We start from the raw sequence: 24,160 nt of genomic DNA, 5'->3' as shown, positions 1-24,160 counted from the left end.
CCAACACCACATTTATTAGTTCATCAGCACCTTAATGCGTTTATACAAATACAGTTTTTGCAGTGGTAAACAGGAAGATGGCCCCATGGTAGTTATACAAATATCTGATAATTTGTATAGATACCATCAGATGTGTGAACCTTGTCAAGAAGGGGTTAGTCAAATGAGGAGAGTCAAATAATGATTTGCAAACCCCTCCGGTAAAATCGTAATTAACACAAATGTCCAATTCAAATGAGTACAGATCCATGCGCGCAACATTTCTCTCTGCACAGGAAATTAGAAATTAGCCGCCTTTCTTTTTTTTCATCTCTCATCTCATCTCATCATCAGCCACTTCTCTGGGGTCAGGTCGCGGTGGCAGCAAGCTAAGTAGGGCACTCCAGACGTTCCTCTCCCCAGCAACGCCCTCCAGCTCCTCCTGGGGGATCCCAAGGTGTTGCCAGACCAGATTGGACACGTAGTCCCTCCAGCGAGTTCTGGGTCTACCACGGGGTCTCCTCCCAGTTGGACGTGCCCGGTAAACCTACAAAGGAAGGTACCCGGGAGGCATCCTCATCAGATGCCCGAACCAGCTCAAATGGCTTCTTTCAATGCGAAGGAGCAGCGGCTCTACTCCGAGCTCTCTCCAGATGTCCGAGCTCCTCGCCCTATCTCTAAGGCTGAGCCCAGACACCCTATGGAGGAAACTCATTTCAGCCGCTTGTATCTGCGATCTCACCTTTTCGGTCACTACCCAAAGCTCATGACCATAGGTGAGGGTTGGAACGAAGATTGACTGGTAAATTTGAGAGCTGTGCCTTCCGGCTCAGCTCCTTTTTCACCACAACGGTCCAGTACAACGTCCACATTACTGCTGATGCTGCACCAGTCTGCCTGTCAATCTCCCGCTACATCCTACTCTCACTTGTGAACAAGACCGTGAGATACTTGAACTCCTTCACTTCAGGCAACAACTCATCCCCAACCCGGAGGGAGCAATCCACCATTTTCCGGTAGAGAACCATGACCTCAGACTTGGAGGTGCTGACTCTCATCCCGCTGGAGGTCACGTTCTGATGAAGCCAACAAAACCACATCATCTGCGAAGAGCAGAGATGCAATTCTGAGGTTCCCAAAACGGACACACTGCTCACCTTGGCTGCGCCTTGAGATCCTGTCCATGAATATCACAAACAGAATCAGAGGCAAGGGACAACCTTGGCGGAGTCCCACACCCACCGAAAACGTGTTTGACTTTGTGCCAAGAATGCGGACACAGCTCTCACTTTGGTGATACAAGGACTGGATGGCTTGTAGCAACTCCCCCGGTACCCCATATTCCCGCAGTACCCCCCACAGAGTGCCCCGAGGTACATGGTTGTAAGCCTTCTCCAAGTCCACAAAACACATGTAGACTGGCTGGTTAAACTCCCATGCCTCCCTCAGCACTTCCGCAAGGGTAAAGAGTTGGTCCGTTGTTCTACAGACAGGATGGAATCTGCATTGTTGCTCCTGGATCTGAGGTTCCACAAACACTCGGAGCCTCCTTTCCAGCACCCTAGAGTAGACTTCCCCAGGGAGGCTGAGCAATGTGATGCCCCGATAATTGGAGCACACCCTCCAGTCCCGTTTTTTAAATATGGGAACCAAAACCCCAGTCTGCCACGCCACAGGTACTTTCCATGACCTCCACACGACACTTAAGAGGCGTGTCAGCCAAGACAACCCATCAATGTCCAGAGCCTTCAGCATCTCAGGGCGAATCTCATCCACACCCGGCGCCTTGCCACCGAGGAGTGGCACTTCTTGTTTTTTATCCTCTAAAAAGTCACTGTTTTTCAGTCAACAACATATTTTCACTTAAAAGAACCTCTTAGACTAAAGCCTTTATTCATTAAAGTCTGGGTAAGATTAATGAACCTGGGCAATTTACCAACGATTCAGTAACTTTGTCTGAATTCAAAATTAATTTCAACAAGAAGTGTGTTTAAGAACCTGCAGAAGATTGATGCAAGTTATGTTTTAAGACGTGACATATAGGATTATCAACGCAAACAACATTCAAGATGTGCATAAAGTTCCTAAAATAAGTAAGTACTGGTTAAAACTGTATTGGTTAATACACATTACAGCAGGGCACATCTGGGCCCGTTGTCCATTTCTTTTTTTAATTTAACATCTTTCTTGAAAAGGGATTCATTTCCCTTGCATCCTAAATCTCACTCAAAACAGGACCATACCCAATTTACACTAAAAGAACAAATAGGACATGAAGGACCATTTGACACAGGAAGACGGTAAACTCTGCATCACCTTCATCTTTCTCTGCTTGATGTAGGCTGGCTCGGCATAGCCACAGAAGAAGCGTTTGTAGTACGCCCCCATCAGACCGGGCAGAGTCCGCAGAAGGACCTGGAATAACAGAAGTGATGGTTTCCTTTAAAGAGCTCTTTTTCATTTTGATCGGCAAATGAGAAAAAAATTAACACCTCTTCAAAGATCTTTGCTAAAAAAAAAAAAACCACTGATGGGCTGATCCCCTACACGTTTCCTCTCTACGCTGCTCCTCAGTCTCTTACATAGTAAATATGTGTATTTCCTCTCTACACCGCTCCTCAGTCTCTTACATAGTAAACATGTGTATTTCCTCTCTACACCGCTCCTCGGTCTCTTACATAGTAAACATGTGTATTTCCTCTCTACGCCGCTCCACAGTCTCTTACATAGTAAACATGTGTATTTCCTCTCTACACCGCTCCTCAGTCTCTTCCATAGTAAAGATGTGAATTTCCTCTCTACACCGCTCCTCTCTACACCGCTCCTCAGTCTCTTACGTGTATTTCCTCTCAACACCGCTCCTCAGTCTCTTACATAGTAATAGTAAACATGTGTATTTCCTCTCTACGCTGCTCCTAAGTCTCTTACATAGTAAACATGTGTATTTCCTCTCTACGCCGCTCCTGTCTCTTACATAGTAAACATGTGTGTTTCCTCTCTACACCGCTCCTCAGTCTCTTACATAGTAAACATGTGTATTTCCTCCAAACGCCGCTCCTCAGTCTCTTACATAGTAAACATGTGTATTTCCTCTCTACACCGCTCGACAGTCTCTTACATAGTAAACGTGTATTTCCTCTCAACACCGCTCCTCAGTCTCTTACATAGTAAACATGTGTATTTCCTCTCTACACTGCTCCTCAGTCTCTTACATAGTAAACATGTGTATTTCCTCTCTACGCTGCTCCTCAGTCTCTTACATAGTAAACGTGTGTTTCCTCTCTACACCGCTCCTCAGTCTCTTACATAGTAAAGATGTGTATTTCCTCTCTACACCGCTCCTCAGTCTCTTACATAGTAAAGATGTGTATTTCCTCTCTACACCGCTCAAAAGTCTCTTACATAGTAAACATGTGTATTTCCTCTCTACACCGCTCCTCAGTCTCTTACATAGTAAACATGTGTATTTCCTCTCTACGCCGCTCCTCAGTCTCACATAGTAAAGATGTGTATTTCCTCTCTACGCCGCTCCTCGGTCTCTTACATAGTAAACATGTGTATTTCCTCTCTACACCGCTCCTCAGTCTCTTACATAGTAAACATGTGTATTTCCTCTCTACAACGCTCCTCAGTCTCTTCCATAGTAAAGATGTGTATTTCCTCTCTACACCGCTCCTCACTCTCTTACATAGTAAAGATGTGTATTTCGTCTCTACACCGCTCCATAGTCTCTTACATAGTAAACATGTGTATTTCCTCTCAACACCGCTCCTCAGTCTCTTACATAGTAAACATATGTATTTCCTCTCTACACCGCTCCTCAGTCTCTTAAATAGTAAACATGTGTATTTCCTCTCTACGCCGCTCCTGTCTCTTACATAGTAAACATGTGTGTTTCCTCTCTACACCGCTCCTGAGTCTCTTACATAGTAAACATGTGTATTTCCTCCAAACGCCGCTCCTCAGTCTCTTACATAGTAAACATGTGTATTTCCTCTCTACACCGCTCGACAGTCTCTTACATAGTAAACGTGTATTTCCTCTCAACACCGCTCCTCAGTCTCTTACATAGTAAACATGTGTATTTCCTCTCTACACCGCTCCTCAGTCTCTTACGTAGTAAAGATGTGTATTTCCTCTCTACACCGCTCCTCAGTCTCTTACATAGTAAAGATGTGTATTTCCTCTCTACACCGCTCAAAAGTCTCTTACTTAGTAAACATGTGTATTTCCTCTCTAAACCGCTCCTCGGTCTCTTACATAGTAAACATGTGTATTTCCTCTCTACGCCGCTCCACAGTCTCTTACATAGTAAACATGTGTATTTCCTCTCTACACCGCTCCTCAGTCTCTTCCATAGTAAAGATGTGAATTTCCTCTCTACACCGCTCCTCTCTACACCGCTCCTCAGTCTCTTACATAGTAAACGTGTATTTCCTCTCAACACCGCTCCTCAGTCTCTTACATAGTAATAGTAAACATGTGTATTTCCTCTCTACGCTGCTCCTCAGTCTCTTACATAGTAAACATGTGTATTTCCTCTCTACACCGCTCCTCAGTCTCTTACATAGTAAACATGTGTATTTCCTCCAAACGCCGCTCCTCAGTCTCTTACATAGTAAACATGTGTATTTCCTCTCTACACCGCTCCTCAGTCTCTTACGTAGTAAAGATGTGTATTTCCTCTCTACACCGCTCCTCAGTCTCTTACATAGTAAAGATGTGTATTTCCTCTCTACACCGCTCAAAAGTCTCTTACTTAGTAAATATGTGTATTTCCTCTCTACACCGCTCCTCAGTCTCTTACATAGTAAACATGTGTATTTCCTCTCTAAACCGCTCCTCGGTCTCTTACATAGTAAACATGTGTATTTCCTCTCTACGCCGCTCCACAGTCTCTTACATAGTAAACATGTGTATTTCCTCTCTACACCGCTCCTCAGTCTCTTCCATAGTAAAGATGTGAATTTCCTCTCTACACCGCTCCTCTCTACACCGCTCCTCAGTCTCTTACATAGTAAACGTGTATTTCCTCTCAACACCGCTCCTCAGTCTCTTACATAGTAATAGTAAACATGTGTATTTCCTCTCTACGCTGCTCCTCAGTCTCTTACATAGTAAACATGTGTATTTCCTCTCTACACCGCTCCTCAGTCTCTTACATAGTAAACATGTGTATTTCCTCCAAACGCCGCTCCTCAGTCTCTTACATAGTAAACATGTGTATTTCCTCTCTACACCGCTCGACAGTCTCTTACATAGTAAACGTGTATTTCCTCTCAACACCGCTCCTCAGTCTCTTACATAGTAAACATGTGTATTTCCTCTCTACACTGCTCCTCAGTCTCTTACATAGTAAACATGTGTATTTCCTCTCTACGCTGCTCCTCAGTCTCTTACATAGTAAACGTGTGTTTCCTCTCTACACCGCTCCTCAGTCTCTTACATAGTAAAGATGTGTATTTCCTCTCTACACCGCTCCTCAGTCTCTTACATAGTAAAGATGTGTATTTCCTCTCTACACCGCTCAAAATTCTTTTACATAGTAAATATGTGTATTTCCTCTCTACACCGCTCCTCAGTCTCTTACATAGTAAACATGTGTATTTCCTCTCTACACCGCTCCTCGGTCTCTTACATAGTAAACATGTGTATTTCCTCTCTACACTGCTCCTCAGTCTCTTACATAGTAAACATGTGTATTTCCTCTCTACGCTGCTCCTCAGTCTCTTACATAGTAAACGTGTGTTTCCTCTCAACACCGCTCCTCAGTCTCTTACATAGTAAAGATGTGTATTTCCTCTCTACACCGCTCAAAAGTCTCTTACATAGTAAAGATGTGTATTTCCTCTCTACACCGCTCCTCAGTCTCTTACATAGTAAATATGTGTATTTCCTCTCTACGCCGCTCCTCAGTCTCACATAGTAAAGATGTGTATTTCCTCTCTACACCGCTCCTAAGTCTCTTACATAGTAAACATGTGTATTTCCTCTCTACACCGCTCCTCAGTCTCTTCCATAGTAAAGATGTGAATTTCCTCTCTACACCGCTCCTCTCTACACCGCTCCTCAGTCTCTTACGTGTATTTCCTCTCAACACCGCTCCTCAGTCTCTTACATAGTAATAGTAAACATGTGTATTTCCTCTCTACGCTGCTCCTCAGTCTCTTACATAGTAAACATGTGTATTTCCTCTCTACGCCGCTCCTGTCTCTTACATAGTAAACATGTGTGTTTCCTCTCTACACCGCTCCTCAGTCTCTTACATAGTAAACATGTGTATTTCCTCTCTACACCGCTCGACAGTCTCTTACATAGTAAACGTGTATTTCCTCTCAACACCGCTCCTCAGTCTCTTACATAGTAAACATGTGTATTTCCTCTCTACACTGCTCCTCAGTCTCTTACATAGTAAACATGTGTATTTCCTCTCTACGCTGCTCCTCAGTCTCTTACATAGTAAACGTGTGTTTCCTCTCTACACCGCTCCTCAGTCTCTTACATAGTAAAGATGTGTATTTCCTCTCTACACCGCTCCTCAGTCTCTTACATAGTAAAGATGTGTATTTCCTCTCTACACCGCTCAAAATTCTCTTACATAGTAAATATGTGTATTTCCTCTCTACACCGCTCCTCAGTCTCTTACATAGTAAACATGTGTATTTCCTCTCTACACCGCTCCTCGGTCTCTTACATAGTAAACATGTGTATTTCCTCTCTACGCCGCTCCACAGTCTCTTACATAGTAAACATGTGTATTTCCTCTCTACACCGCTCCTCAGTCTCTTCCATAGTAAAGATGTGAATTTCCTCTCTACACCGCTCCTCTCTACACCGCTCCTCAGTCTCTTACATAGTAAACGTGTATTTCCTCTCAACACCGCTCCTCAGTCTCTTACATAGTAATAGTAAACATGTGTATTTCCTCTCTACGCTGCTCCTCAGTCTCTTACATAGTAAACATGTGTATTTCCTCTCTACACCGCTCCTCAGTCTCTTACATAGTAAACATGTGTATTTCCTCCAAACGCCGCTCCTCAGTCTCTTACATAGTAAACATGTGTATTTCCTCTCTACACCGCTCGACAGTCTCTTACATAGTAAACGTGTATTTCCTCTCAACACCGCTCCTCAGTCTCTTACATAGTAAACATGTGTATTTCCTCTCTACACTGCTCCTCAGTCTCTTACATAGTAAACATGTGTATTTCCTCTCTACGCTGCTCCTCAATCTCTTACATAGTAAACGTGTTTCCTCTCTACACCGCTCCTCAGTCTCTTACATAGTAAACATGTGTATTTCCTCTCTACGCCGCTCCTCAGTCTCACATAGTAAAGATGTGTATTTCCTCCCTACGCCGCTCCTCGGTCTCTTACATAGTAAACATGTGTATTTCCTCTCTACAACGCTCCTCAGTCTCTTCCATAGTAAAGATGTGTATTTCCTCTCTACACCGCTCCTCACTCTCTTACATAGTAAAGATGTGTATTTCGTCTCTACACCGCTCCATAGTCTCTTACATAGTAAACATGTGTATTTCCTCTCAACACCGCTCCTCAGTCTCTTACATAGTAAACATGTGTATTTCCTCTCTACACCGCTCCTCAGTCTCTTAAATAGTAAACGTGTATTTCCTCTCTACGCCGCTACTGTCTCTTACATAGTAAACATGTGTGTTTCCTCTCTACACCGCTCCTCAGTCTCTTACATAGTAAACATGTGTATTTCCTCCAAACGCCGCTCCTCAGTCTCTTACATAGTAAACATGTGTATTTCCTCTCTACACCGCTCGACAGTCTCTTACATAGTAAACGTGTATTTCCTCTCAACACCGCTCCTCAGTCTCTTACATAGTAAACATGTGTATTTCCTCTCTACACCGCTCCTCAGTCTCTTACGTAGTAAAGATGTGTATTTCCTCTCTACACCGCTCCTCAGTCTCTTACATAGTAAAGATGTGTATTTCCTCTCTACACCGCTCAAAAGTCTCTCACTTAGTAAATATGTGTATTTCCTCTCTACACCGCTCCTCAGTCTCTTACATAGTAAACATGTGTATTTCCTCTCTACACCGCTCCTCGGTCTCTTACATAGTAAACATGTGTATTTCCTCTCTACGCCGCTCCACAGTCTCTTACATAGTAAACATGTGTATTTCCTCTCTACACCGCTCCTCAGTCTCTTCCATAGTAAAGATGTGAATTTCCTCTCTACACCGCTCCTCTCTACACCGCTCCTCAGTCTCTTACATAGTAAACGTGTATTTCCTCTCAACACCGCTCCTCAGTCTCTTACATAGTAATAGTAAACATGTGTATTTCCTCTCTACGCTGCTCCTCAGTCTCTTACATAGTAAACATGTGTATTTCCTCTCTACACCGCTCCTCAGTCTCTTACATAGTAAACATGTGTATTTCCTCCAAACGCCGCTCCTCAGTCTCTTACTTAGTAAACATGTGTATTTCCTCTCTACACCGCTCGACAGTCTCTTACATAGTAAACGTGTATTTCCTCTCAACACCGCTCCTCAGTCTCTTACATAGTAAACATGTGTATTTCCTCTCTACACTGCTCCTCAGTCTCTTACATAGTAAACATGTGTATTTCCTCTCTACGCTGCTCCTCAGTCTCTTACATAGTAAACGTGTGTTTCCTCTCTACACCGCTCCTCAGTCTCTTACATAGTAAAGATGTGTATTTCCTCTCTACACCGCTCCTCAGTCTCTTACATAGTAAAGATGTGTATTTCCTCTCTACACCGCTCAAAAGTCTCTTACATAGTAAATATGTGTATTTCCTCTCTACACCGCTCCTCAGTCTCTTACATAGTAAATATGTGTATTTCCTCTCTACGCCGCTCCTCAGTCTCACATAGTAAAGATGTGTATTTCCTCTCTACGCCGCTCCTCGGTCTCTTACATAGTAAACATGTGTATTTCCTCTCTACAACGCTCCTCAGTCTCTTCCATAGTAAAGATGTGAATTTCCTCTCTACACCGCTCCTCAGTCTCTTACATAGTAAAAGTGTATTTCCTCTTAACACCGCTCCTCAGTCTCTTACATAGTAATAGTAAACATGTGTATTTCCTCTCTACGCTGCTCCTCAGTCTCTTACATAGTAAACATGTGTATTTCCTCTCTACACCGCTCCTCAGTCTCTTACATAGTAAACATGTGTATTTCCTCCAAACGCCGCTCCTCAGTCTCTTACATAGTAACCATGTGTATTTCCTCTCTACACCGCTCGACAGTCTCTTACATAGTAAACGTGTATTTCCTCTCAACACCGCTCCTCAGTCTCTTACATAGTAAACATGTGTATTTCCTCTCTACACTGCTCCTCAGTCTCTTACATAGTAAACATGTGTATTTCCTCTCAACACCGCTCCTCAGTCTCTTACATAGTAAACGTGTATTTCCTCTCAACACCGCTCCTCAGTCTCTTACATAGTAAACATGTGTATTTCCTCTCAACACCGCTCCTCAGTCTCTTACATAGTAAACATGTGTATTTCCTCTCTACGCTGCTCCTCAGTCTCTTACATAGTAAACGTGTGTTTCCTCTCTACACCGCTCCTCAGTCTCTTACATAGTAAAGATGTGTATTTCCTCTCTACACCGCTCAAAAGTCTCTTACATAGTAAATATGTGTATTTCCTCTCTAAACCGCTCCTCAGTCTCTTACATAGTAAATATGTGTATTTCCTCTCTACGCCGCTCCTCAGTCTCACATAGTAAAGATGTGTATTTCCTCTCTACACCGCTCCTCAGTCTCTTACATAGTAAACATGTGTATTTCCTCTCTACGCCGCTCCTCAGTCTCACATAGTAAAGATGTGTATTTCCTCTCTACGCCGCTCCTCGGTCTCTTACATAGTAAACATGTGTATTTCCTCTCTACACCGCTCCTCAGTCTCTTACATAGTAAACATGTGTATTTCCTCTCTACAACGCTCCTCAGTCTCTTCCATAGTAAAGATGTGTATTTCCTCTCTACACCGCTCAAAAGTCTCTTACATAGTAAATATGTGTATTTCCTCTCTAAACCGCTCCTCAGTCTCTTACATAGTAAATATGTGTATTTCCTCTCTACGCCGCTCCTCAGTCTCACATAGTAAAGATGTGTATTTCCTCTCTACACCGCTCCTCAGTCTCTTACATAGTAAACATGTGTATTTCCTCTCTACGCCGCTCCTCAGTCTCACATAGTAAAGATGTGTATTTCCTCTCTACGCCGCTCCTCGGTCTCTTACATAGTAAACATGTGTATTTCCTCTCTACACCGCTCCTCACTCTCTTACATAGTAAAGATGTGTATTTCGTCTCTACACCGCTCCATAGTCTCTTACATAGTAAACATGTGTATTTCCTCTCAACACCGCTCCTCAGTCTCTTACATAGTAAACATGTGTATTTTCTCTCTACACCGCTCCTCAGTCTCTTAAATAGTAAACATGTGTATTTCCTCTCTACGCCGCTCCTGTCTCTTACATAGTAAACATGTGTGTTTCCTCTCTACACCGCTCCTCAGTCTCTTACATAGTAAACATGTGTATTTCCTCCAAACGCCGCTCCTCAGTCTCTTACATAGTAAACATGTGTATTTCCTCTCTACACCGCTCGACAGTCTCTTACATAGTAAACGTGTATTTCCTCTCAACACCGCTCCTCAGTCTCTTACATAGTAAACATGTGTATTTCCTCTCTACACCGCTCCTCAGTCTCTTACGTAGTAAAGATGTGTATTTCCTCTCTACACCGCTCCTCAGTCTCTTACATAGTAAAGATGTGTATTTCCTCTCTACACCGCTCAAAAGTCTCTTACTTAGTAAATATGTGTATTTCCTCTCTACACCGCTCCTCGGTCTCTTACATAGTAAACATGTGTATTTCCTCTCTACGCCGCTCCACAGTCTCTTACATAGTAAACATGTGTATTTCCTCTCTACACCGCTCCTCAGTCTCTTCCATAGTAAAGATGTGAATTTCCTCTCTACACCGCTCCTCTCTACACCGCTCCTCAGTCTCTTACATAGTAAACGTGTGTATTTCCTCTCTACACCGCTCGACAGTCTCTTACATAGTAAACGTGTATTTCCTCTCAACACCGCTCCTCAGTCTCTTACATAGTAAACATGTGTATTTCCTCTCTACACTGCTCCTCAGTCTCTTACATAGTAAACATGTGTATTTCCTCTCCACGCTGCTCCTCAGTCTCTTACATAGTAAACGTGTGTTTCCTCTCTACACCGCTCCTCAGTCTCTTACATAGTAAAGATGTGTATTTCCTCTCTACACCGCTCCTCAGTCTCTTACATAGTAAAAATGTGTATTTCCTCTCTACACCGCTCCTCAGTCTCTTACATAGTAAACATGTGTATTTCCTCTCTACACCGCTCCTCAGTCTCTTACATAGTAATAGTAAACATGTGTATTTCCTCTCTACGCTGCTCCTCAGTCTCTTACATAGTAAACATGTGTATTTCCTCTCTACACCGCTCCTCAGTCTCTTACATAGTAAACATGTGTATTTCCTCCAAACGCCGCTCCTCAGTCTCTTACATAGTAACCATGTGTATTTCCTCTCTACACCGCTCGACAGTCTCTTACATAGTAAACGTGTATTTCCTCTCAACACCGCTCCTCAGTCTCTTACATAGTAAACATGTGTATTTCCTCTCTACACTGCTCCTCAGTCTCTTACATAGTAAACATGTGTATTTCCTCTCTACGCTGCTCCTCAGTCTCTTACATAGTAAACGTGTGTTTCCTCTCTACACCGCTCCTCAGTCTCTTACATAGTAAAGATGTGTATTTCCTCTCTACACCGCTCAAAAGTCTCTTACATAGTAAATATGTGTATTTCCTCTCTAAACCGCTCCTCAGTCTCTTACATAGTAAATATGTGTATTTCCTCTCTACGCCGCTCCTCAGTCTCACATAGTAAAGATGTGTATTTCCTCTCTACACCGCTCCTCAGTCTCTTACATAGTAAACATGTGTATTTCCTCTCTACGCCGCTCCTCAGTCTCACATAGTAAAGATGTGTATTTCCTCTCTACGCCGCTCCTCGGTCTCTTACATAGTAAACATGTGTATTTCCTCTCTACACCGCTCCTCAGTCTCTTACATAGTAAACATGTGTATTTCCTCTCTACAACGCTCCTCAGTCTCTTCCATAGTAAACATGTGTATTTCCTCTCTACAACGCTCCTCACTCTCTTACATAGTAAAGATGTGTATTTCGTCTCTACACCGCTCCATAGTCTCTTACATAGTAAACATGTGTATTTCCTCTCAACACCGCTCCTCAGTCTCTTACATAGTAAACATGTGTATTTTCTCTCTACACCGCTCCTCAGTCTCTTAAATAGTAAACATGTGTATTTCCTCTCTACGCCGCTCCTGTCTCTTACATAGTAAACATGTGTGTTTCCTCTCTACACCGCTCCTCAGTCTCTTACATAGTAAACATGTGTATTTCCTCCAAACGCCGCTCCTCAGTCTCTTACATAGTAAACATGTGTATTTCCTCTCTACACCGCTCGACAGTCTCTTACATAGTAAACGTGTATTTCCTCTCAACACCGCTCCTCAGTCTCTTACATAGTAAACATGTGTATTTCCTCTCTACACCGCTCCTCAGTCTCTTCCATAGTAAAGATGTGTATTTCCTCTCTACACCGCTCCTCAGTCTCTTACATAGTAAAGATGTGTATTTCCTCTCTACACCGCTCAAAAGTCTCTTACTTAGTAAATATGTGTATTTCCTCTCTACACCGCTCCTCAGTCTCTTACATAGTAAACATGTGTATTTCCTCTCTAAACCGCTCCTCGGTCTCTTACATAGTAAACATGTGTATTTCCTCTCTACGCCGCTCCACAGTCTCTTACATAGTAAACATGTGTATTTCCTCTCTACACCGCTCCTCAGTCTCTTCCATAGTAAAGATGTGAATTTCCTCTCTACACCGCTCCTCTCTACACCGCTCCTCAGTCTCTTACATAGTAATAGTAAACATGTGTATTTCCTCTCTACGCCGCTCCTCAGTCTCTTACATAGTAAACATGTGTATTTCCTCTCTACACCGCTCGACAGTCTCTTACATAGTAAACGTGTATTTCCTCTCAACACCGCTCCTCAGTCTCTTACATAGTAAACATGTGTATTTCCTCTCTACACTGCTCCTCAGTCTCTTACATAGTAAACATGTGTATTTCCTCTCCACGCTGCTCCTCAGTCTCTTACATAGTAAACGTGTGTTTCCTCTCTACACCGCTCCTCAGTCTCTTACATAGTAAAGATGTGTATTTCCTCTCTACACCGCTCCTCAGTCTCTTACATAGTAAAGATGTGTATTTCCTCTCTACACCGCTCAAAAGTCTCTTACATAGTAAATATGTGTATTTCCTCTCTACACCGCTCCTCAGTCTCATACATAGCAAATATGTGTATTTCCTCTCTACGCCGCTCATCAGTCTCACATAGTAAAGATGTGTATTTCCTCTCTACACCGCTCCTAAGTCTCTTACATAGTAAACATGTGTATTTCCTCTCTACACCGCTCCTCAGTCTCTTCCATAGTAAAGATGTGAATTTCCTCTCTACACCGCTCCTCTCTACACCGCTCCTCAGTCTCTTACATAGTAATAGTAAACATGTGTATTTCCTCTCTACGCTGCTCCTCAGTCTCTTACATAGTAAACATGTGTATTTCCTCTCTACGCCGCTCCTGTCTCTTACATAGTAAACATGTGTGTTTCCTCTCTACACCGCTCCTCAGTCTCTTACATAGTAAACATGTGTATTTCCTCTCTACACCGCTCGACAGTCTCTTACATAGTAAACGTGTATTTCCTCTCAACACCGCTCCTCAGTCTCTTACATAGTAAACATGTGTATTTCCTCTCTACACTGCTCCTCAGTCTCTTACATAGTAAACATGTGTATTTCCTCTCTACGCTGCTCCTCAGTCTCTTACATAGTAAACGTGTGTTTCCTCTCTACACCGCTCCTCAGTCTCTTACATAGTAAAGATGTGTATTTCCTCTCTACACCGCTCCTCAGTCTCTTACATAGTAAAGATGTGTATTTCCTCTCTACACCGCTCAAAATTCTCTTACATAGTAAATATGTGTATTTCCTCTCTACACCGCTCCTCAGTCTCTTACATAGTAAACATGTGTATTTCCTCTCTACACCGCTCCTCGGTCTCTTACATAGTAAACATGTGTATTTTCTCTCTACGCCGCTCCACAGTCTCTTACATAGTAAACATGTGTATTTCCTCTCTACACCGCTCCTCAGTCTCTTCCATAGTAAAGATGTGAATTTCCTCTCTACACCGCTCCTCTCTACACCGCTCCTCAGTCTCTTACATAGTAAACGTGTATTTCCTCTCAACACCGCTCCTCAGTCTCTTACATAGTAATAGTAAACATGTGTATTTCCTCTCTACGCTGCTCCTCAGTCTCTTACATAGTAAACATGTGTATTTCCTCTCTACACCGCTCGACAGTCTCTTACATAGTAAACATGTATTTCCTCTCAACACCGCTCCTCAGTCTCTTACATAGTAAACATGTGTATTTCCTCTCTACACCGCTCCTCAGTCTCTTACATAGTAAACATGTGTATTTCCTCTCTACACCGCTCCACAGTCTCTTACATAGTAAAGATGTGTATTTCCTCTCTACACCGCTCCTCAGTCTCTTACATAGTAAAGATGTGTATTTCCTCTCTACAGCGCTCCACAGTCACTTACATAGTAAAGATGTGTATTTCCTTTCTACGCCGCTCCTCAGTGTCTTACATAGTAAATATGTGTATTTCCTCTCTACGCCGCTCCTCAGTCTCTTACATAATAAACATGTTTGTTTCCTCTCTACGCCGCTCCTCAGTCTCTTACATAGTAAACATGTGTATTTCCTCTCTACACCGCTCCTCAGTCTCTTACATAGTAAAGATGTGTATTTCCTCTCTACACCGCTCCTCAGTCTCTTACATAGTAAAGATGTGTATTTCCTCTCTACGCCGCTCCTCAGTCTCTTCCATAGTAAACATGTGTATTTCCTCTCTACACCGCTCCTCAGTCTCTTACATAGTAAGCATGTGTATTTCCTCTCTACACCGCTCCTCAGTCTCTTACATAGTAAAGATGTGTATTTCGTCTCTACACCGCTCCACAGTCTCTTACATAGTAAACATGTGTATTTCCTCTCAACACCGCTCCTCAGTCTCTTACATAGTAAACATGTGTATTTCCTCTCTACACCGCTCCTCAGTCTCATACATAGTAAAGATGTGTTTTTCCTCTCTACACCGCTCCAGTCTCTTACATAGTAAAGATGTGTATTTCCTCTCTACACCGCTCCTCAGTCTCTTACATAGTAAAGATGTGTATTTCCTCTCTACAACGCTCCTCAGTCTCTTACATAGTAAACATGTGTATTTCCTCTCTACAACGCTCCTCAGTCTCTTCCATAGTAAACATGTGTATTTCCTCTCTACAACGCTCCTCACTCTCTTACATAGTAAAGATGTGTATTTCGTCTCTACACCGCTCCATAGTCTCTTACATAGTAAACATGTGTATTTCCTCTCAACACCGCTCCTCAGTCTCTTACATAGTAAACATGTGTATTTTCTCTCTACACCGCTCCTCAGTCTCTTAAATAGTAAACATGTGTATTTCCTCTCTACGCCGCTCCTGTCTCTTACATAGTAAATATGTGTGTTTCCTCTCTACACCGCTCCTCAGTCTCTTACATAGTAAACATGTGTATTTCCTCCAAACGCCGCTCCTCAGTCTCTTACATAGTAAACATGTGTATTTCCTCTCTACACCGCTCGACAGTCTCTTACATAGTAAACGTGTATTTCCTCTCAACACCGCTCCTCAGTCTCTTACGTAGTAAAGATGTGTATTTCCTCTCTACACCGCTCCTCAGTCTCTTACATAGTAAAGATGTGTATTTCCTCTCTACACCGCTCAAAAGTCTCTTACTTAGTAAATATGTGTATTTCCTCTCTACACCGCTCCTCAGTCTCTTACATAGTAAACATGTGTATTTCCTCTCTAAACCGCTCCTCGGTCTCTTACATAGTAAACATGTGTATTTCCTCTCTACGCCGCTCCACAGTCTCTTACATAGTAAACATGTGTATTTCCTCTCTACACCGCTCCTCAGTCTCTTCCATAGTAAAGATGTGAATTTCCTCTCTACACCGCTCCTCTCTACACCGCTCCTCAGTCTCTTACATAGTAAACGTGTATTTCCTCTCAACACCGCTCCTCAGTCTCTTACATAGTAATAGTAAACATGTGTATTTCCTCTCTACGCCGCTCCTCAGTCTCTTACATAGTAAACATGTGTATTTCCTCTCTACACCGCTCGACAGTCTCTTACATAGTAAACGTGTATTTCCTCTCAACACCGCTCCTCAGTCTCTTACATAGTAAACATGTGTATTTCCTCTCTACACTGCTCCTCAGTCTCTTACATAGTAAACATGTGTATTTCCTCTCCACGCTGCTCCTCAGTCTCTTACATAGTAAACGTGTGTTTCCTCTCTACACCGCTCCTCAGTCTCTTACATAGTAAAGATGTGTATTTCCTCTCTACACCGCTCCTCAGTCTCTTACATAGTAAAGATGTGTATTTCCTCTCTACACCGCTCAAAAGTCTCTTACATAGTAAATATGTGTATTTCCTCTCTACACCGCTCCTCAGTCTCTTACATAGCAAATATGTGTATTTCCTCTCTACGCCGCTCATCAGTCTCACATAGTAAAGATGTGTATTTCCTCTCTACACCGCTCCTAAGTCTCTTACATAGTAAACATGTGTATTTCCTCTCTACACCGCTCCTCAGTCTCTTCCATAGTAAAGATGTGAATTTCCTCTCTACACCGCTCCTCAGTCTCTTACATAGTAATAGTAAACATGTGTATTTCCTCTCTACGCTGCTCCTCAGTCTCTTACATAGTAAACATGTGTATTTCCTCTCTACGCCGCTCCTGTCTCTTACATAGTAAACATGTGTGTTTCCTCTCTACACCGCTCCTCAGTCTCTTACATAGTAAACATGTGTATTTCCTCTCTACACCGTTCGACAGTCTCTTACATAGTAAACGTGTATTTCCTCTCAACACCGCTCCTCAGTCTCTTACATAGTAAACATGTGTATTTCCTCTCTACACTGCTCCTCAGTCTCTTACATAGTAAACATGTGTATTTCCTCTCTACGCTGCTCCTCAGTCTCTTACATAGTAAACGTGTGTTTCCTCTCTACACCGCTCCTCAGTCTCTTACATAGTAAAGATGTGTATTTCCTCTCTACACCGCTCCTCAGTCTCTTACATAGTAAAGATGTGTATTTCCTCTCTACACCGCTCAAAATTCTCTTACATAGTAAATATGTGTATTTCCTCTCTACACCGCTCCTCAGTCTCTTACATAGTAAACATGTGTATTTCCTCTCTACACCGCTCCTCGGTCTCTTACATAGTAAACATGTGTATTTTCTCTCTACGCCGCTCCACAGTCTCTTACATAGTAAACATGTGTATTTCCTCTCTACACCGCTCCTCAGTCTCTTCCATAGTAAAGATGTGAATTTCCTCTCAACACCGCTCCTCTCTACACCGCTCCTCAGTCTCTTACATAGTAAACGTGTATTTCCTCTCAACACCGCTCCTCAGTCTCTTACATAGTAATAGTAAACATGTGTATTTCCTCTCTACGCTGCTCCTCAGTCTCTTACATAGTAAACATGTGTATTTCCTCTCTACAACGCTCGACAGTCTCTTACATAGTAAACGTGTATTTCCTCTCAACACCGCTCCTCAGTCTCTTACATAGTAAACATGTGTATTTCCTCTCTACACCGCTCCTCAGTCTCTTACATAGTAAAGATGTGTATTTCCTCTCTACAGCGCTCCACAGTCTCTTACATAGTAAAGATGTGTATTTCCTCTCTACACCGCTCCTCAGTCTCTTACATAGTAAAGATGTGTATTTCCTCTCTACAGCGCTCCACAGTCACTTACATAGTAAAGATGTGTATTTCCTTTCTACGCCGCTCCTCAGTGTCTTACATAGTAAATATGTGTATTTCCTCTCTACGCCGCTCCTCAGTCTCTTACATAATAAACATGTTTGTTTCCTCTCTACGCCGCTCCTCAGTCTCTTACATAGTAAACATGTGTATTTCCTCTCTACACCGCTCCTCAGTCTCTTACATAGTAAAGATGTGTATTTCCTCTCTACACCGCTCCTCAGTCTCTTACATAGTAAAGATGTGTATTTCCTCTCTACGCCGCTCCTCAGTCTCTTCCATAGTAAACATGTGTATTTCCTCTCTACACCGCTCCTCAGTCTCTTACATAGTAAACATGTGTATTTCCTCTCTACGCCGCTCCTCAGTCTCTTCCATAGTAAACATGTGTATTTCCTCTCTACACCGCTCCTCAGTCTCTTACATAGTAAGCATGTGTATTTCCTCTCTACACCGCTCCTCAGTCTCTTACATAGTAAAGATGTGTATTTCCTCTCTACACCGCTCCTCAGTCTCTTAGTAAAGATGTGTATTTCCTCTCTACACCGCTCCTCAGTCTCTTACATAGTAAAGATGTGTATTTCGTCTCTACACCGCTCCACAGTCTCTTACATAGTAAACATGTGTATTTCCTCTCAACACCGCTCCTCAGTCTCTTACATAGTAAACATGTGTATTTCCTCTCTACACCGCTCCTCAGTCTCATACATAGTAAAGATGTGTTTTTCCTCTCTACACCGCTCCAGTCTCTTACATAGTAAAGATGTGTATTTCCTCTCTACACCGCTCCTCAGTCTCTTACATAGTAAAGATGTGTATTTCCTCTCTACACCGCTCCACAGTCTCTTAGTAAAGATGTGTATTTCCTCTCTACACCGCTCCTCAGTCTCTTACATAGTAAAGATGTGTATTTCCTCTCTACACCGCTCCACAGTCTCTTACATAGTAAACATGTGTATTTCCTCTCAACACCGCTCCTCAGTCTCTTACATAGTAAACATGTGTATTTCCTCTCTACACCGCTCCTCAGTCTCTTAAATAGTAAAGATGTGTATTTCCTCTCTACGCCGCTCCTCAATCTCTTACATAGTAAACATGTGTTTCCTCTCTACGCCGCTCCTCAGTCTCTTACATAGTAAACATGTGTATTTCCTCTCTGCTCCGCTCCTCAGTCTCTTACATAGTAAAGATGTGTTTTTCCTCTCTACAGCGCTCCACAGTCTCTTACATAGTAAAGATGTGTATTTCCTCTCTACACCGCTCCTCAGTCTCTTACATAGTATAGATGTGTATTTCCTCTCTACAGCGCTCCACAGTCACTTACATAGTAAAGATGTGTATTTCCTTTCTACGCCGCTCCTCAGTCTCTTACATAGTAAACATGTGTATTTCCTCTCTACGCCGCTCCTCAGTCTCTTACATAGTAAACATGTGTGTTTCCTCTCTACGCCGCTCCTCAGTCTCTTACATAGTAAACATGTGTATTTCCTCTCTACGCCGCTCCTCAGTCTCTTACATAGTAAACATGTGTATTTCGTCTCTACACCGCTCCTCAGTCTCTTACATAGTAAAGATGTGTATTTCCTCTCTACACCGCTCCTCAGTCTCTTACATAGTAAAGATGTGTATTTCCTCTCTACACCGCTCCTGAGTCTCTTCCATAGTAAACATGTGTATTTCCTCTCTACACCGCTCCTCAGTCTCTTACATAGTAAACATGTGTATTTCCTCTCTACGCCGCTCCTCAGTCTCTTACATAGTAAACATGTGTATTTCGTCTCTACACCGCTCCTCAGTCTCTTACATAGTAAAGATGTGTATTTCCTCTCTACACCGCTCCTCAGTCTCTTACATAGTAAAGATGTGTATTTCCTCTCTACACCGCTCCTGAGTCTCTTCCATAGTAAACATGTGTATTTCCTCTCTACACCGCTCCTCAGTCTCTTACATAGTAAACATGTGTATTTCCTCTCAACACCGCTCCTCAGTCTCTTACATAGTAAACATGTGTATTTCCTCTCTACACTGCTCCTCAGTCTCTTACATAGTAAACATGTGTATTTCCTCTCTACGCTGCTCCTCAGTCTCTTACATAGTAAACGTGTGTTTCCTCTCTACACCGCTCCTCAGTCTCTTACATAGTAAAGATGTGTATTTCCTCTCTACACCGCTCCTCAGTCTCTTACATAGTAAAGATGTGTATTTCCTCTCTACACCGCTCAAAATTCTCTTACATAGTAAATATGTGTATTTCCTCTCTACACCGCTCCTCAGTCTCTTACATAGTAAACATGTGTATTTCCTCTCTACACCGCTCCTCGGTCTCTTACATAGTAAACATGTGTATTTTCTCTCTACGCCGCTCCACAGTCTCTTACATAGTAAACATGTGTATTTCCTCTCTACACCGCTCCTCAGTCTCTTCCATAGTAAAGATGTGAATTTCCTCTCTACACCGCTCCTCTCTACACCGCTCCTCAGTCTCTTACATAGTAAACGTGTATTTCCTCTCAACACCGCTCCTCAGTCTCTTACATAGTAATAGTAAACATGTGTATTTCCTCTCTACGCTGCTCCTCAGTCTCTTACATAGTAAACATGTGTATTTCCTCTCTACACCGCTCGACAGTCTCTTACATAGTAAACGTGTATTTCCTCTCAACACCGCTCCTCAGTCTCTTACATAGTAAACATGTGTATTTCCTCTCTACACCGCTCCACAGTCTCTTACATAGTAAAGATGTGTATTTCCTCTCTACACCGCTCCTCAGTCTCTTACATAGTAAAGATGTGTATTTCCTCTCTACAGCGCTCCACAGTCACTTACATAGTAAAGATGTGTATTTCCTTTCTACGCCGCTCCTCAGTGTCTTACATAGTAAATATGTGTATTTCCTCTCTACGCCGCTCCTCAGTCTCTTACATAATAAACATGTTTGTTTCCTCTCTACGCCGCTCCTCAGTCTCTTACATAGTAAACATGTGTATTTCCTCTCTACACCGCTCCTCAGTCTCTTACATAGTAAAGATGTGTATTTCCTCTCTACACCGCTCCTCAGTCTCTTACATAGTAAAGATGTGTATTTCCTCTCTACGCCGCTCCTCAGTCTCTTCCATAGTAAACATGTGTATTTCCTCTCTACACCGCTCCTCAGTCTCTTATATAGTAAGCATGTGTATTTCCTCTCTACACCGCTCCTCAGTCTCATACATAGTAAAGATGTGTTTTTCCTCTCTACACCGCTCCAGTCTCTTACATAGTAAAGATGTGTATTTCCTCTCTACACCGCTCCTCAGTCTCTTACATAGTAAAGATGTGTATTTCCTCTCTACACCGCTCCACAGTCTCTTAGTAAAGATGTGTATTTCCTCTCTACGCCGCTCCTCAGTCTCTTACATAGTAAAGATGTGTATTTCCTCTCTACACCGCTCCACAGTCTCTTACATAGTAAACATGTGTATTTCCTCTCAACACCGCTCCTCAGTCTCTTACATAGCAAACATGTGTATTTCCTCTCTACACCGCTCCTCAGTCTCTTAAATAGTAAAGATGTGTATTTCCTCTCTACGCCGCTCCTCAATCTCTTACATAGTAAACATGTGTTTCCTCTTTACGCCGCTCCTCAGTCTCTTACATAGTAAACATGTGTATTTCCTCTCTGCTCCGCTCCTCAGTCTCTTACATAGTAAAGATGTGTTTTTCCTCTCTACACCGCTCCACAGTCTCTTACATAGTAAAGATGTGTATTTCCTCTCTAAACCGCTCCTCAGTCTCTTACATAGTATAGATGTGTATTTCCTCTCTAAACCGCTCCACAGTCACTTACATAGTAAAGATGTGTATTTCCTTTCTACGCCGCTCCTCAGTCTCTTACATAGTAAACATGTGTATTTCCTCTCTACGCCGCTCCTCAGTCTCTTACATAGTAAACATGTGTGTTTCCTCTCTACGCCGCTCCTCAGTCTCTTACATAGTAAACATGTGTATTTCCTCTCTACGCCGCTCCTCAGTCTCTTACATAGTAAACATGTGTATTTCGTCTCTACACCGCTCCTCAGTCTCTTACATAGTAAAGATGTGTATTTCCTCTCTACACCGCTCCTCAGTCTCTTACATAGTAAAGATGTGTATTTCCTCTCTACACCGCTCCTGAGTCTCTTCCATAGTAAACATGTGTATTTCCTCTCTACACCGCTCCTCAGTCTCTTACATAGTAAACATGTGTATTTACTCTCTACACCACTCCTCAGTCTCTTAGTAAAGATGTGTATTTCCTCTCTACACCGCTCCTCAGTCTCTTACATAGTAAAGATGTGTATTCCGTCTCTACACCGCTCCACAGTCTCTTACATAGTAAACATGTGTATTTCCTCTCTACACCGCTCCTCAGTCTCTTAGTAAAGATGTGTATTTCCTCTCTACACCGCTCCTCAGTCTCTTACATAGTAAAGATGTGTATTTCGTCTCTACACCGCTCCACAGTCTCTTACATAGTAAACATGTGTATTTCCTCTCAACACCGCTCCTCAGTCTCTTACAGAGTAAACATGTGTATTTCCTCTCTACACCGCTCCTCAGTCTCATACATAGTAAAGATGTGTTTTTCCTCTCTACACCGCTCCAGTCTCTTACATAGTAAAGATGTGTATTTCCTCTCTACACCGCTCCTCAGTCTCTTACATAGTAAAGATGTGTATTTCCTCTCTACACCGCTCCACAGTCTCTTAGTAAAGATGTGTATTTCCTCTCTACACCGCTCCTCAGTCTCTTACATAGTAAAGATGTGTATTTCCTCTCTACACCGCTCCACAGTCTCTTACATAGTAAACATGTGTATTTCCTCTCAACACCGCTCCTCAGTCTCTTACATAGTAAACATGTGTATTTCCTCTCTACACCGCTCCTCAGTCTCTTAAATAGTAAAGATGTGTATTTCCTCTCTACGCCGCTCCTCAATCTCTTACATAGTGAACATGTGTTTCCTCTCTACGCCGCTCCTCAGTCTCTTACATAGTAAACATGTGTATTTCCTCTCTGATCCGCTCCTCAGTCTCTTACATAGTAAAGATGTGTTTTTCCTCTCTACACCGCTCCACAGTCTCTTACATAGTAAAGATGTGTATTTCCTCTCTACACCGCTCCTCAGTCTCTTACATAGTAAAGATGTGTATTTCCTCTCTACAGCGCTCCACAGTCACTTAAATAGTAAAGATGTGTATTTCCTTTCTACGCCGCTCCTCAGTCTCTTACATAGTAAACATGTGTGTTTCCTCTCTACGCCGCTCCTCAGTCTCTTACATAGTAAACATGTGTATTTCCTCTCTACGCCGCTCCTCAGTCTCTTACATAGTAAACATGTGTATTTCGTCTCTACACCGCTCCTCAGTCTCTTACATAGTAAAGATGTGTATTTCCTCTCTACACCGCTCCTCAGTCTCTTACATAGTAAAGATGTGTATTTCCTCTCTACACCGCTCCTGAGTCTCTTCCATAGTAAACATGTGTATTTCCTCTCTACACCGCTCCTCAGTCTCTTACATAGTAAACATGTGTATTTCCTCTCTACACCGCTCCTCAGTCTCTTACATAGTAAACATGTGTATTTACTCTCTACACCACTCCTCAGTCTCTTAGTAAAGATGTGTATTTCCTCTCTACACCGCTCCTCAGTCTCTTACATAGTAAAGATGTGTATTCCGTCTCTACACCGCTCCACAGTCTCTTACATAGTAAACATGTGTATTTCCTCTCAACACCGCTCCTCAGTCTCTTACATAGTAAACATGTGTATTTCCTCTCTAAACCGCTCCTCAGTCTCTTAAATAGTAAAGATGTGTATTTCCTCTCTACGCCGCTCCTCAGTCTCTTACATAGTAAACATGTGTTTCCTCTGTACACCGCTCCTCAGTCTCTTACATAGTAAACATGTGTATTTCCTCTCTACACCGCTCCTCAGTCTCTTACATAGTAAAGATGTGTATTTCCTCTCTACACCGCTCCACAGTCTCTTACATAGTAAAGATGTGTATTTCCTCTCTACACCGCTCCTCAGTCTCTTACATAGTAAACATGTGTATTTCCTCTCTACACCGCTCCTCGGTCTCTTACATAGTAAACA

General features: G+C 42.6%; 1 protein-coding gene across 2 annotated transcripts in view; it reads right to left on the bottom strand.

The window, feature by feature from the left end:
- The window catches only part of ap4b1 (adaptor related protein complex 4 subunit beta 1), a 233,846-nt gene that overhangs the window by 15,136 nt on the left and 194,550 nt on the right, over window positions 1-24,160 (bottom strand). For both annotated transcript variants that reach the window (XM_056274292.1, XM_056274293.1), the window contains exon 7: window positions 2,296-2,394. In XM_056274292.1, the coding sequence (XP_056130267.1) occupies window positions 2,296-2,394 (99 nt within the window). The remainder of the gene's footprint in view (window positions 1-2,295; window positions 2,395-24,160) is intronic.

The sequence above is a fragment of the Lampris incognitus genome, chromosome 2 (genome assembly GCF_029633865.1).
Source record: "Lampris incognitus isolate fLamInc1 chromosome 2, fLamInc1.hap2, whole genome shotgun sequence".
NCBI lineage: Eukaryota > Metazoa > Chordata > Actinopteri > Lampriformes > Lampridae > Lampris > Lampris incognitus.
This window is presented reverse-complemented; position numbering and strand designations above follow the sequence as displayed.